This window comes from Camellia sinensis, chromosome 14, assembly GCF_055761805.1.
Source record: "Camellia sinensis isolate YWXY chromosome 14, ASM5576180v1, whole genome shotgun sequence".
Lineage (NCBI taxonomy): Eukaryota > Viridiplantae > Streptophyta > Magnoliopsida > Ericales > Theaceae > Camellia > Camellia sinensis.
This window is the reverse complement of record NC_138974.1, coordinates 124,942,952-124,957,199: the sequence shown is the minus strand read 5'-3', so window position 1 is coordinate 124,957,199 and position 14,248 is coordinate 124,942,952. Positions and strand designations below refer to the sequence as shown.

Below are 14,248 nucleotides of genomic sequence, written 5' to 3'. Positions count from 1 at the left end.
ATGAATTTGTCATGACAAAAAATATTGTCACATTTTGTCACTATTACTTTTAATGTGTGATGAATTTTTTTTTCCCGACATTATTTCATATTTTTAATGATAAATTTGTTTTTGTCTCTATTTGGTAGCTTATTTGACCTATTTTTTTCGTCTTCATTTATATTTAACACCACAAAATTATTTCGTCTCTATTTTTTTTATATTTTGTCAGTTTTGTCTCTAATTCATTCCTTAAATGATAAAATATTTCGTTGTTAATTACTTACAAGTATATTCCCAGCAATATGTATTGGAGACCCAAAAAAAAAAAAAAAATGTCACAAATTTATCATTTTCAATGACGAATTTATTTTTTAGTCTCCAAAACCTTTTGGCGACAAAACGGGTAAGGAAAACTTTTTGTCGTAATTAGTTTAGGTGACAAAATGTGTACATTTTGGGATAAATTTGTTTCGTCTTTAAATCCCAAATTTGTTGCAGTGACTACTCTATTTTATTATTGAATTTCATTGAGATAATGAACTTTCCGAAAAGAACTTTGCATGTGTTTTCAAAAGAATTGAAAGCTTATGACATTGGAGCCTGGTATGGCATTTGCATGTATTTGAGGCTGCTAAAAATATATATATATATATATATACTTTGCTAAGATATCTCAATTGGATTTTGTGTTTATCATTCGTGAATTTTGTACAGGAAAAAATGTGGTAATCTTGCCTAGCTGAAGGCGTGGGAATATTTTTGAGAAAACAATGCTCTATATCTTTTGTGATTACTTTTGGCAAGCTAAGGAGTTAAATTGTATGGGTTTGTCAACCATTTTTGTATAACCAGGCTTAAGTCTCGGAACTTGTAACCCTTGAGGCTTTTCTTTTGTTGATTATTTTCTTGTTTAGAATTGTCGCGCATGCTATGGATTCAACTTAGAAAAGATTAAATATGTATTGCATGTGGACTCCTTTTGTAAATCTCTTTCATGAAAGAAATGCAACTATAGAGATTTGATTAATGGAAATCTAAGTTTATTGATTGATGAAATAATCGGGTTATTTATATCTTTTATTTTGGGGGCGTTATAGGGGACATTAGTGGCGACTAAGTAGTTGTGAGTGATACTGAGATCGACGGTGGTGGCGGTGATGATGAAGACAACGTGACAACAATGATGATGAAGACGTCAAATCTAACAGATTTGTAGCAACGTGGTGGTTAAGGTTTATAGATCTATAGATTTGAGGTCAATCTACATATCTTCAACGACGGCTCGATGGCAACAGATCCACAGAGAGAGAGAGAGAGAGAGAAAGGAACGATAGTGATGGTGATCAGTCGGCGGCACAACGGTAATGGAGGTAAGGAGAAGAGAGAGAGAGAGGCGTTGGTTTGTTTAAGATTTGGTTTGGAAACACAATATATATATACATGATTAATTTGGTCATTTTGCGATAGCTTGTCCTTATACACATAATAGATTAGTGCTTGGACATTTGGGCAAGAAAAGTCCAAAATTGAACTTTTCAACTGAGCATCCATTTTAAATTCACCTAATCCAAATATACTTAAATAACAAAGTATTTGTAATTTTTTTATACAAAATTCATTAAATACAAATATATATATATATATATTCAATTTAGGCATTTTTTGGGGTATTTATTGATTTTTTTTAAAGATGTTCTTCATAAATATTTAATTTTTTGATGGATCTAAGTTGAATAAATCTAAAAAATAAGAAATTGACTAAAATATGAAAAAAATAAATTATTGAAGATAACAAAATACCAAAAAAAAAAAAAAAAAACCCTAAAAAAATGCGGCTATTTTTGGTTTGACTTTTCAAAATTTGTTTCTAAACATGTTTTCGTTAATATTTAGGGAACTCAATGTAGGAGTACAGAAAAGATTTAAAATACCATTTTTTATTAAATTTAATAATTGAAGTATTATTTTTTTATTAATTTTACTTAGTAAAAATAAGCAAATGATTTAAATTGAAAATAAATCAAAATATTAGTGTTTAACTTGATAAAATTAAAAATTTAGAAATTATTTTGTTATAAAGATGATTTTTTTTTTGTGCGTATTTTTTTGTGTGTTTTTCCCATTTTATTTTTAAGTATTTCTTAAATATGTGTATATATAAATAATTGAATAAATTACTAACAGATCCTAACAATTGGACTTAATTTTCATTAAGTTGTATCAATTCGTTGCTGAAAATTGGTCCTAGAAAAATTGCCACTATAAATGATTTTTGATGATGATTTTCAAAATATGTCACGAAACACTGATAATTAGTGGCATTTTTCTGTGATGGATTTTTTAAACTATTGTTAAAATTTATAATTAGTGATGTTTTCTATAAATTTTTTTTTTAAACTGTCACTAAAAATTGACAATAAGTGACGCTTTTTTAATGTTTGATAAAAACACTATTAATTATTACAATAACTATTAGACAATAAGCTCAATTGAGAAAGTAAAATGCTAGAGATCTCAAATGTTTTACTAATATTTTTATCAAATGTCTTACTTGAGTGTGAGACCTACATCATATAGATCTCACGTGGATCCTATAATAATGCAAGATATTTAATGAAAATATTGATAAAACATGTGAAACTTTTAACATTACTTATTGAGAAAACTTCAAATCACCTTTCTCACACGGCCTTACTCTTTCATTACGCCATGCAAGAGTTTGCATGGATAAGATTAGATTTCAAACTCTTTAACCTCATTGGCTTAGGAAATTGGTCTGCAAATTTATGATGACACATCTATATCGTTTGCATGGATAAGATCAGATTTCTAACTCTTTAGCCTCATTGGCTCAAGAAATTGATCTGCAAACTTATGATATGACACATCTACCTCGTCTGCAAGCTAATCTGAAGAACAATATAAGAAAATATCTGCACGAAGTATCCCTTCTTTTATTATTATTTTTTATTTTAAGTAGACTCTTCCAGTAAACACCCTGGAAGTCTTTTCCAAGTTACAGAATCTGTCCAGTTAGAGATTTTTCCGAGTCTTCGTCTTGTTTTTTTTGATCAGCAAAGAACAATTTATTAATGAAAAAGAAACCAAAGCAACAGGAAAACAACAAGAAGAGGGAAAAAAGAAAAAGACCCAGCTGGAAAGGCTCCAACCGAAACAACCACAACAACACCAGCAGAATAAACCCCAACTTACAACAACAAACCAAAAAGCAAAACCGAGCAGCAGAGCCAACGAACATAGCAGACCAATGAACACAGCAAGCCAAAGACCACCCACCACAGCAGACCAACAAACCAACCAACACTGCAGACCATCAACCCAAACATCACAGCAGATCAAACAGCACTAACACTTAGAATAAACAACACTGACATTAAAGCCCTGCTACACCCCTGAACAACAGCCAACAGAAGGATGGCTGAGAAGATGAATGTTGTTGACCAAATCATGGACGGAGTATGCAGAATTCGGATAGTGATATTTAGCCCACATAACAACCTTGATCTTGATCTCCTCCTGCAGAAATTGCAGTTTAGAACCAGGTAGAGCCCCCCGAAACTTGCATTCATTCCGACTTTTCCAAATGGCCCATAAAATAGCAAGAGGAAGAGACAGCCACATCTTCCAACCTATCTTCGAGAACCTGATGCCAGACCACCAGATTAGAAGGCCTTCAACTGACCCAGGCATCACCCAAGACAAACCTCACCAACCGACCAACTTAGACCAGATTTCCCAGACTACGGGACAGAACAGGAGCACATGTACAAGAGTTTCAACTGCTGAATTACAGAAAACACAGGAAACATTGGCATTAGCACCTAACACACCAATCCTTTGCAAGTACTCAGCCGATTTAATCCTGCCCTTCCAAGCAAGCCAAGCGAAGAATTGGGACTTAGGAGGAGAGAAAGAACTCCAAATAAAGGGAGGGACAGCATAGACAATCTGGTCTGATGGCCTATTATACACAGAAGCAACAGAAAACTGACCTGCCGAAGATGGAGACCAACATAGCCAGTCACTAGAGCTATTTACAGGAAGTAGAGCTGCATCAAGGATAGACTTAAGCCTGGCCACCTCTACCTCCTCCCAAGCCCGTAAAGGCCTTCGGAAGGAAAACACCCACTCACCAACACTGCATCTTCTATCAAATACCATTCTCGAGGTTTACTCCTTCTCCAACGACAACAAAAAGAGCCTAGGAAACTCAACCCTCAAACAAATCCCCACCACCTATGTATCCAACCCGAACCTAATTCTCTCCCCATTGCCAACCTCAACCACAGTATTTGATAGATAATAGCTCCCAAGTTGAGGATTACCAATAGCAACCGACAATATGTCCTTCCAAAGCCTTGAAACTCTACTCGTATCTTCCAAAAAAGGAACCCAGCCCCCTCCAACAGCCGGGTACTTGGCACAAATAATATGTTTCCACAACGCATCATCCTCAATGCCATACCTCCACCACCATTTACAAAGCATACAATCATTGAATTCCCTAATCTTTTTAATGCCCAACCCACCTTGGTCCTTACTTTTAGTTACTTCTGACCACTTCACCATATGCAGTTTCGGCCCAGATGTAGAACCACCCCAAAGAAAATTAGCCTGCAGCCTATCAATTATTTTTGCCACTCTTTCAACTAGTTTAAAAAGTGACAAATAATATATTGGCAAACTTGACAGCAGACTTCACCAGCGTGAGTCTACAACCATAGGACAACAATTTCCTCTTCCTCTTGCAAGAGGCCAATTTAGACTTAAACTTATCAATAATCGGCTTCCAAGTGCTCTTCCTCTTAGGGCTAGCTCCCAATGGCAATCCAAGATAAGAAATAGGCAGCTTTTTACATATACAGTGCAATCTAGCAACAAAATCAAACACCAACTCATCAGCCACACCTACCCCACTCACACTGCTTTTATGAAAATTGATCTTAAGGCCAGACATGAGCTCAAAACACCTAAGAATTCTCTTAATTGTTAAAATTTCATACCAGTCAGCTTCAAAAAAAATAATTGTGTCATCCGCAAACTGGAGGTGTGATAGGACAACACCCCCAACTCCAACCTCCACACCACGTATTAGACCCAAATCCTTAGCTCTAGACAGCAGAACATTTAGACCTTCAGCAACAATATTAAAAAGGAAGGGAGATAGCGGATCACCTTGCCTAAGCCCTTTTTCCGGGATGAATTCAGGAGTTGGGGATCCATTGACTAGAACAGACACCCTGGCAGAAGATAAGCATTCTTTCATCCAGCTAACCCACTTGGGACCAAAACCCATATTTGTAAGCAGAGATAGCAAGAAATCCCAATTCACCGAATCATACGCCTTTTCAAAATCCAATTTGAGGATTAAAACCTTCGTGTGAGACTGTTTCCACCAGTCTACCACCTCACTGGCAATCAACACTACATTAAGGATATTCCTACCTTTTAAGAAAGCAGATTGAACTACACTTACAACCTTCGGAGCAACCTGCTTAAATCTATTTGCCAACACCTTGGATAGAATTTTGTACATAGAACCAATCAAACTAATCGGTTTGAAGTTTGAAAGACCCTTTGAGCACTCCTTCTTAGAAACTAAAGTCACAAAGGAGCTTGTTAAACCTTTGGACAATCTTCCATTCCTATGAAAATCATTGAAGAAACGCACAACTTCAGGTTCAAACACTTTCCAGCATTTCTGAAAACAACCCAGATTGAACCCATCCGGACCAGGAGCTTTGTTTCCATCAGACATCTTAACTGCCTCCCAAATCTCTGTTGGCATGAATTCAGACTCAATCAACTGGACTTCCAGAGTACCTCCAATAATGGACTTAAACTGAGCAATCAGCTTTGGCCACACTTTCTAATCTCAGAAAACAAGCCTTTAAAATACCTGAATACCTCCACCTTCAGCTGCTCAGGATTCTCAATGAGATTCCCATCAACTGTTAGAGAATTGAGCAATTTCCTATTCTGTCTACAAGAAGCCAAAGTATGAAAAAATCGAGTGTTCTTATCCCCTTTTAATGCCCAAGACATTCTAGATTTTTGCAGCCAAAGCCACTCCTCCCTTGTGCTCCACCTCCATACCTCCCCTCTCAACGTCTTCCTCCTCTCCTTTTTCGAATCAACAAGTAGTCTAGATTCCTCAACCAACTCCAATTTATGTAACTCCTCTTTCGCAACCTTTAGATTATGTTTGATGTCCCCAAAAACCTCTACATTCCATTGCTTTAATTTTGACTTAAGATCTTTCAACTCGGATGATATGACAAAACTAGCCCCTCCAGAAAAACCCAATTCCTCCCAAGACTGCTTAACAAAAGACAAGAATTGAGGATGCAATACCCATGCACTTATGAACCTAAAAGGCCTCGGACCCCAATCTCTAACATCCTCCATAAGTACAATTGGGCAGTGATCCGAACCATACCTTGGCAAACCCTGAAACTTAAACTTGAACATATGAACCCACTCAGGAGATAGGAGAAACCTATCAAGCTTACTCCATTTTTCACCATCCACAGCAATGCGCCAAGTGAACTGTCTGCCCAGCTGTAGTCGTGCTCGAACATCCTGGGAAAATCCCGTTTTGTTCATTAGGCTCACTACAGTTCGGACTCAATGTCATGGTTCTTAATATGATCTTGCAAAGTGCAATGCGAGATTGATAAATCACCAAAGAGTCCATATCCAGCAAATCGTTTTGAAAAACTAATTTTTAGAAAGAAGTGCCAAACATGGACTGCTTTGCCAGATGTAGAGTCGCCACCTAAATATTTTATTTTTGGAAAATTTAGGAAACCCTGACTCATGCCTAAGGCCACGTGTCCGTCGTCACCAAAGTTGCTTCGGCTCGGGAACTTGTGTATAAGAGGGGAAGGTCATGCAATGAGCACCTCCGCTCGCCCGATCAAAGATTGGCCTTTACTAACATGATATCTTGTTTTTAAAAACACATGTGCTCTTATTCCGGTTATTAACCTAGAATTACTATGTGATATGCACAGCATACAAGTATAGACTGGATCGCCTAAGTTGGAACAAAACATCTCATATTTGTTTGTTTTGAAAACGGTTTGCTACTCGCAAGTAGGCTAAAATGCGGATTTTGCCACCCTCAAGTGGGCTTAGGAAAATATGATTTTGCCACTCTCAAGTACGCTTAAAACTCGCAATCAATGAATTATTCCAATTCAAATAATCCAACCTTCACCCACAGGCATCTAAGCAGTTATATCACATAAGCACATAGCCTCATGGCAAGCATGCTATCATGGAAACACTCACACTCATGCATGGATGCTAAAGCATAAACACTTACCGAGTACTCCGAGCCAAAACAAAAACTAGTTAGTAATCAATGCATGATCCTAGTTCATGTTAAGATGGCTAATGCAACACATGCAAGAATGCAACTAAGATAGGCTCGGCTATGCTAAAATGGCATGTGAAATGCAACAGTTAATACATGTATTCAACTTGGTATTGAAATACAATACAGTTAGTATGATGTGCCAAGCACGGTGCATGCAAGACAGATGAATGAATGCAAACATGCGAAGCATAAGGATGCTAATTGAAACATGCCCTAAAACTAACCATCGTAAGCTGGTAAATAAAAGGGAGAAAGAAATGGGGGTTGGAAGACATGCATCACACACAAGCACACTCATTACAACAGTTGTGCCCTCTCGACGGAGGGTCCGAATAAATAATACAGAACTGACTAATTAACTAACTATTCTAGCTAATTAATTATTACACAACCAAATTGAAACAAATACACATTCTAAGCTAACAAAAGTACTAAAATGGCCTCGTGACGAGGGATGCATGCATGCTCGAATTGCCTTGCTCGGAAATCCATCGCAATGCCCCAATTTGCCTCTGTTTGCAACTGGTCCCAGAACACTGCACAAAGCTTCAGAAAGCTGAAACTCCACCATGGGAACCTGTAGGGATGCTGCCGACCAGTTATTGGCATTGGAGACCACTTGCCGACCACTTTTTATGCTAAAAACCAGAAAAAGTGGTCGGCTAGCCACTTTATCCGATCGGCCCACCAGTTTTTGCTGTTGGTTTCTGGTTTGGTGCAACAGAGAGCAAGAAAGGGGCATGGCAAAGTATTTGCAACACATGTATGCACAAACACCCTCCCTATCATTACGTAAGCTCAATGGAGTATGGTTCTCGGCCCCCGGGCCACCAATCACGTATCTCGATGCATGATGGCCGAGGAGCCCAAGTTGCACACACGAACACATATGAAATGAATGCACACACGAACACATAAAGCCTAAAACTCCATCATGTATAGTCAAGAGTGTCGGCGATCGAGAATTGAGGCACGTTTCATCACTTCGAGTATGAAATGCCCCTCGTTTTTCGTGTTTGAACTAACCCCTATTCCAAACACAATGCAACAAATAACATGTCATGGCATACACAATGCGGCTCAAGCATGCGAACATACAATGCAATGAAACAAGCATGTGAACAAGATGCAAGGGACAAGCATGAAAACATGCAATGCAACATGAACAACCTAACAAGGCTAATGGCATGCTCAATGCACATGCATACATACTCAATGCAAGGCAACACAAGCATGCAATCAATGTGAACAACAACTAGCATACACAATGCAAATGGATGTGGCATACACAACGCAATGAACCACATGGCATACACAATGCTCGATGGACTTAAACTGAAATGGGCTGACCTCAGTCTTGCCCAAATCAGTGGCCATACATGCTAAGATAGAAACTCAAAATGCTATACAAACATGCATGCATATTGGCCCAAGCTCAAGGCACAAAATACAACTCTCCAAAGGCATTGAAAGGATGATACATGGAGTACAATGGCATATGCTCCAGCACTGAAATGGCATGCAAAATGACTTAGAATCATGCGAACAACCCATGTAATGCATGTTGAAAAGCTCAAGCGTCGAAGCTAGTGAAGTGTATTACACTAGAGGCATGCAAGACAATGCTCAAATGGCCAAACCAACCCCAAATAGACCCTATGCAGGCCAAAATAGTAGCAAAGATGGGTTGAGATGATGGTTTGAAAGGCACAAAAATGAGGCTCATCTAATGGCTCACAAATAGGGCATAAAGGCACAACCCTCAAGAGAACTTAAGGAGTGGAAAATATGGAAGTATAACAGCCCTACATGCTCTGAAATATCATTCTCAATGATGCCAAAACATGCAAATACCTCAAGTTAAGTATGCAAGAGGCCTCGAAATTCAAAGCTAGTCAAGGCTATTACACTACAAGCATGCATGACAAGCATCATTCGACCTAGAAGCCTCAAAACAAAGCTAGAACAGCCCAAAATATGAACAAGATCATGCTGGAGCATAGCCAAAATATGCTAGAATAATGAGCCAAAACATCATGCAAACAAAGCTAGTAAACATGATTTACACTACAAGCATATGGAGCATGCAAGAGGCTACAAACCAGCCAAAAATAGAGTCATGACATGTCAAATAATGACCAAAAATCTACTGAAATGGAGCCAATACATGCTACAAATACATGCTACAAAGACATGCTACTTTGATGAGCCATAAATGAAATTACACTACACATACAAGAAGCAAACTCAAGGTGACCAAACCAGCCATAGACAGAGCTAAGGCAGGCCCTAAAAGTCACAAAAAAGTGCCTGAACCAAGCCTTGAAAATATGAAGATGCATGCTCCTTTGATAGGCCAATAATGCAAGCAAACCGAATAAGAAGAGAGGGGATCACCCCCCCCTCTGAGTTGAGGCCTCAAAACGACATGCCTACCATTAAAAATCGACTGGATTTCAGTGGCTAAAAGGCCAAGCAAAGACCAACCCAAAGGCCTTAAGGCATGGCACAAAACAAGACTAAACAAGGCATGCAAGAGGGTAGAAGGCCCTCAACACCAAAAGGGCCTTAAACAAACATGCTAAGGACTGAAAAATAGAGCTTTTTGTAGTTCAATGTTAAGCCAAGAGAAGCATGCAAATATGGCTAAGAGAGTGATCAAAACAAAGCTTAAAAGGGAGAAAAGATGTTACCCTTGAAGCACTGCAATACCAGCAAATTTCTCAGCCAAGAACCAGCTTTTTAACCTCCAAAATGTCCTCCAAGAACCTCAGTTTAATGATGGGGGTGTATGGTTAAGAGTTGTGGTGCAAAAGTGGAGAACAACACACTCTTTAGGCACCAAATATAGAGATATAGAGGGAGATATATACTTATGCCTTAGGGAAATTTCAGAACCTCTGGAATGGAGAGGGAGGCTCTCTCTTATAGAAAAAAAAAGTTAAATCTTCTTAGAGAAGCTAAAACTTGGATGCAATCCCTCCATACACGTGTGTGGAGGATACAGTCTGTGCTCTCTAGCTGGCACAACTGGCATCCGCACAGTCTGCCAAAACAGGAGGAAAGCTGCCGACCACTTAAAGTGGTCGGCTAGCCACTTGCAGTGGCTGGCCGACCACCACAGTGGTCTGTCAGGAAAGAAAGTGGTCGGCAGGGGAAAATGGTGGTCTCCACACTGAAAGTAAGCTAATGGTGTGGTGGGAGACCAGAAAAGGTGGCCCAAAGACCAAGAAAATCAGTTTCCCGACCAGAAAACTGGCTGGTGAGAAGAAAAGTGGTCTCCAAGGGGAAAAACTGGTCTCCCACCCTCATACCACCTTCCAAACAAGGAATACAAGATTTTTACCAAAAACAAACCAAAACGGATGCAAAATGAGAGTTCGGGAGGCAAAGCGCGCAGACGGGAGCCTCGAAAACTAGCTGTCAAGCACCAAAAGTGGTACACGACCACAAAAGTGGTCTCCCGGACCATAGTGTCCCTCTAGGGAGAGGAAGAAAGGTGTGGTTCAAAAACCAAGCCAAACGGAGAACGTTAAGTGGTCCCGAGACAAAGTGCACGGTCGAAGGCTCCAAACGGGAAAAGTGGCCTACGACCACGAAAAGTAGTCTACAACCACAGAGAGATGGTCTACAAGACCTCTCCCTCCCTATGGGAAGGGAAACAAGGCTTGGTTCGCAAACCGAGCCAAAGCACAAAGAGTTTGTAGACCCAGAGACAAGGCTCACAACCAAAACTCCGAAGCTCGAAACGAACACAACACGCACTATCACCGAGCGCTCAATCGATGACGTCTGAGTCTTGAGGTTGGTCAAAAATGGGGTGTCTACAATTGCCCCTCTTTGACAGAACTCGAAATTCATAAGTGACGGGAGTGAATGTCAAAGCCCAGAGATGACTCATTTTTGACAAGGCCGAATAAACAGGCGAGATAACAAAGAGACGTGCCCGCAGGCAGGGGCAAAATGCAAAAGACATGCACGAGGCCGAACATAACTTATGATCATGCAAAGAAAGCTATAATGAAACAATTATACACAACAAATGCGACAGTTTTAAGCGAACGAATACAAATCAAACTACATTTCATGCAGAAAGAATGTGAGAGAATTATACAATTCTCGCTACGTCTCACGCGGAGAATACAATACCGTCCGGCTCGTCTGGTCACACCAACTTCAAATGAACCGTACATACAATATTGTGCCTTCAAAAGGATGAAACTCAACAAGTACAATATCGTTAGATACATGCATGGCAAGGCAAGTGAAAAGCACGTGACAACGCAAGTGGAGGGGTGCATTACAATGCAAGTAACGTGCGTAACAACGCAAGGCAGATGGGCATAACAATGCGAGTAACATGCGTGAACGCAAGTAGAGATTACGCAAGTAAAGAAAGTGCATAACAATGCAGGAAACGTGTGCAATAACGCAAACAAGGTGTGCATAACAATACAAGAAAAATGCAACTTCAATAGCATGTTTGGAACAAAATAACGAGTAAAGAAGTTCATGCCTTAAAGAGAGCAATTCAACCGTGACCTCCGATTTACCTCTTGGAGGGGTTACACCGTATTCCAAAAGGATACACCTTACCCATGACGAGTAACGATGAGCCACGCATCGAAGATTCAAATTTGAAGTTCCCACGGAGACAATTTCGTGCCAAAAAGTGTACGTTTCTTGTGCTTTCTCGAGAGCCGAGGACTCCAATCATTACCAAAATATATAGGGAGAACAAATGGACTTTGGAGACCACCCATGAGGGCCACCGACCAGTTGTTGACCACCACGTGGTCAGCCAGCCAGAAAAACTAGTCGGCCGACCAATTTACATAATTCGGGGTAGTTTTGTCCTTTAAGGTTCGGCCCTTTAAGTTCACACATCCAAATCACTCTTGCTCACAACTCTAAGGTTGAAATACATCCCTCTTACTTCCTAGACCATTTTCTCTCTCAGATCTACACTTTATACGTGTTTTCCAACGCCCCACGCGAAGTTGTTTCGCGAAAACTTTCGATTCTCTTCGTTTTGAACCGATTAAAATTTGATTTCGGTGCTTCTTTCTCCATTTTCACCACTTGAGGTGTGTTTGTCTCGAAGTTTGAGACTTTTTCTCAGGCGTTGACTTTTGTTGACTTTTTGTAATTTTGGTTCATTTTGCTCATTCTTGCTCATTTTTGTAGATTTCTTCGGATGATGGATCACTTTCATCACGGCGGAGGTTCTCCACATGCCGAGGACGAGCCAGACATCATGTCATTGCCTCCGAGGATACGACTGTTTGATCCTATAGCATACCATCCGGGGGAGCACATTCTTCCTCCTAGCACCTTCTATCGCTTTACCGACTTCGTGCGGTGAGCACCCATGGACCTCCTGCTACGGGAGCCAGAGTCTCACCTATCTCACCAGGCGCGAGAGGTACGTACTTCACTTTTACATTGTTTGCAATGTATTTTGTATTTCCTGCACATTTCATGTTTTCGCTATGCTCGTTCTGAACACATTCATATGCACAGTACTTCTACTTATTCCGGCATACGGCTTGCATAGAGCACAATACTGATTTGGCACGCAGCTCATTTATGATATGATGCTGACTTGGCACACAGTTCACCACAATATTCTGTTAATTTGGCACACAACTCACTCTAAACACACGATTCATTCTGACCGCACAGTTCGTTTTGGGCACAATGCACATTTTTGGGCGCATAACTCATTATTGGGGCACACGGCTCGTTCTTGGGCACACAGCTCATTTTCGGGCACACAGCTCATTCTCGGGCACACAGCTCATTCTTTTCAGGCACACAGCTCATTTTTTTGGGCACACAGCTCGCTTTTGGGCACACAGCTCACTTTCGGGCACACAGCTCATTCTCGGGCACACAACTCCTTCTTGGGCACACGGCTCATTTTCAGGCACACAACTCATTCTTGGGCACACAGCTCATTCTTTTCGGGCACACATCTCGTTTTCGGGCACACAGCTCATTCTCGGGCGCACAGCTCGTTTTCGTCACTTTGGACACGCAGCTTACACATTTCAATTTTGAACACGCAGCTTATAAATTTTCATTTCTGAACGCATAGCTCATTCCCTTCATTTGCACGCAGCTCATACATTCTCACTCTGAACACTCAGCTCACACGTTTCAACTCTGAACACGCAGTCCATACATTTTCATTTCTGAACACACAGCTCATTCACTTCATTTGCACGCAGCTCTTACATTCCACTTTGAACACGTGGCTCACACATTTCTATTCTGGAACTGAATACATCTGTTCATTCTGAATGCAGGTATCTTCCCGTTCCATACGGGGTATGAATCGATTATTGCTAGGCAGTGGTATATGGAGCTCCCAGATGCTGTTTGCCATATGATGGACGAGGCAGGATTTGAACCTTTCTGTGCGGGCTTATAGCGTCATCTGGCGAGTAGGACTCTCATGGGGGCACTTGTGGAGAGATGGTGGGACACCACCAACTCGTTCCATTTTTCAGCTACTGGGGACATGACAATGACCCCATATGATTTCTCCATGCTGACGGCCCTTGACGTGGCAGGCCGACTGATCCCCTATGATGTAGATATGGGCGAGTGAGAGGCCGCTTGGATTTATCTGCTGGGAGACCGCCCGCCGATCAACAGATCATCAGGTAGGGTCAGGTACACCTAGTTTTCTGAGCAGTTCAGGAGGACTTTGCCCGAGACCATCGAGGCCATACAGTAGTATGCTCGGGGATTTTTGATGTTCCTCCTTGGGACAACTCTGTTTTCCGACAGGGGGAACACAGTTGGACTTTATCTACTCAGTGCTTTGGTAGACCTATCACAGGTCAGTCAGTA

The 14,248-nt window shown here is 40.5% G+C and overlaps 1 protein-coding gene across 1 annotated transcript; it reads right to left on the bottom strand.

Annotated features, from left to right (window-relative positions):
• Positions 1 to 3,387: 3,387 nt before the first annotated feature.
• LOC145807274 (uncharacterized) lies at positions 3,388 to 4,164 on the bottom strand. The gene is made up of 2 exons (XM_082905232.1): positions 3,758 to 4,164; positions 3,388 to 3,646 (listed from the first exon to the last, which is right to left on the bottom strand). The coding sequence occupies exons 1-2, from the start codon at positions 4,162 to 4,164 to the stop codon at positions 3,388 to 3,390; spliced, it is 666 nt and encodes a 221-aa protein (XP_082761358.1).
• Positions 4,165 to 14,248: the final 10,084 nt, after the last annotated feature.

Excerpts from the sequence above, each read along its gene's own strand:
- LOC145807274 (XM_082905232.1), bottom strand. The coding sequence starts at position 4,164 with ATGGTATTTGATAGAAGATGCAGTGTTGGTGAGTGGGTGTTTTCCTTC. Across the intron at positions 3,647-3,757 it reads ACTCTTGTACATGTGCTCCT|GTTCTCGAAGATAGGTTGGA; the intron begins GTTCTGTCCCGT and ends GTCTGGCATCAG.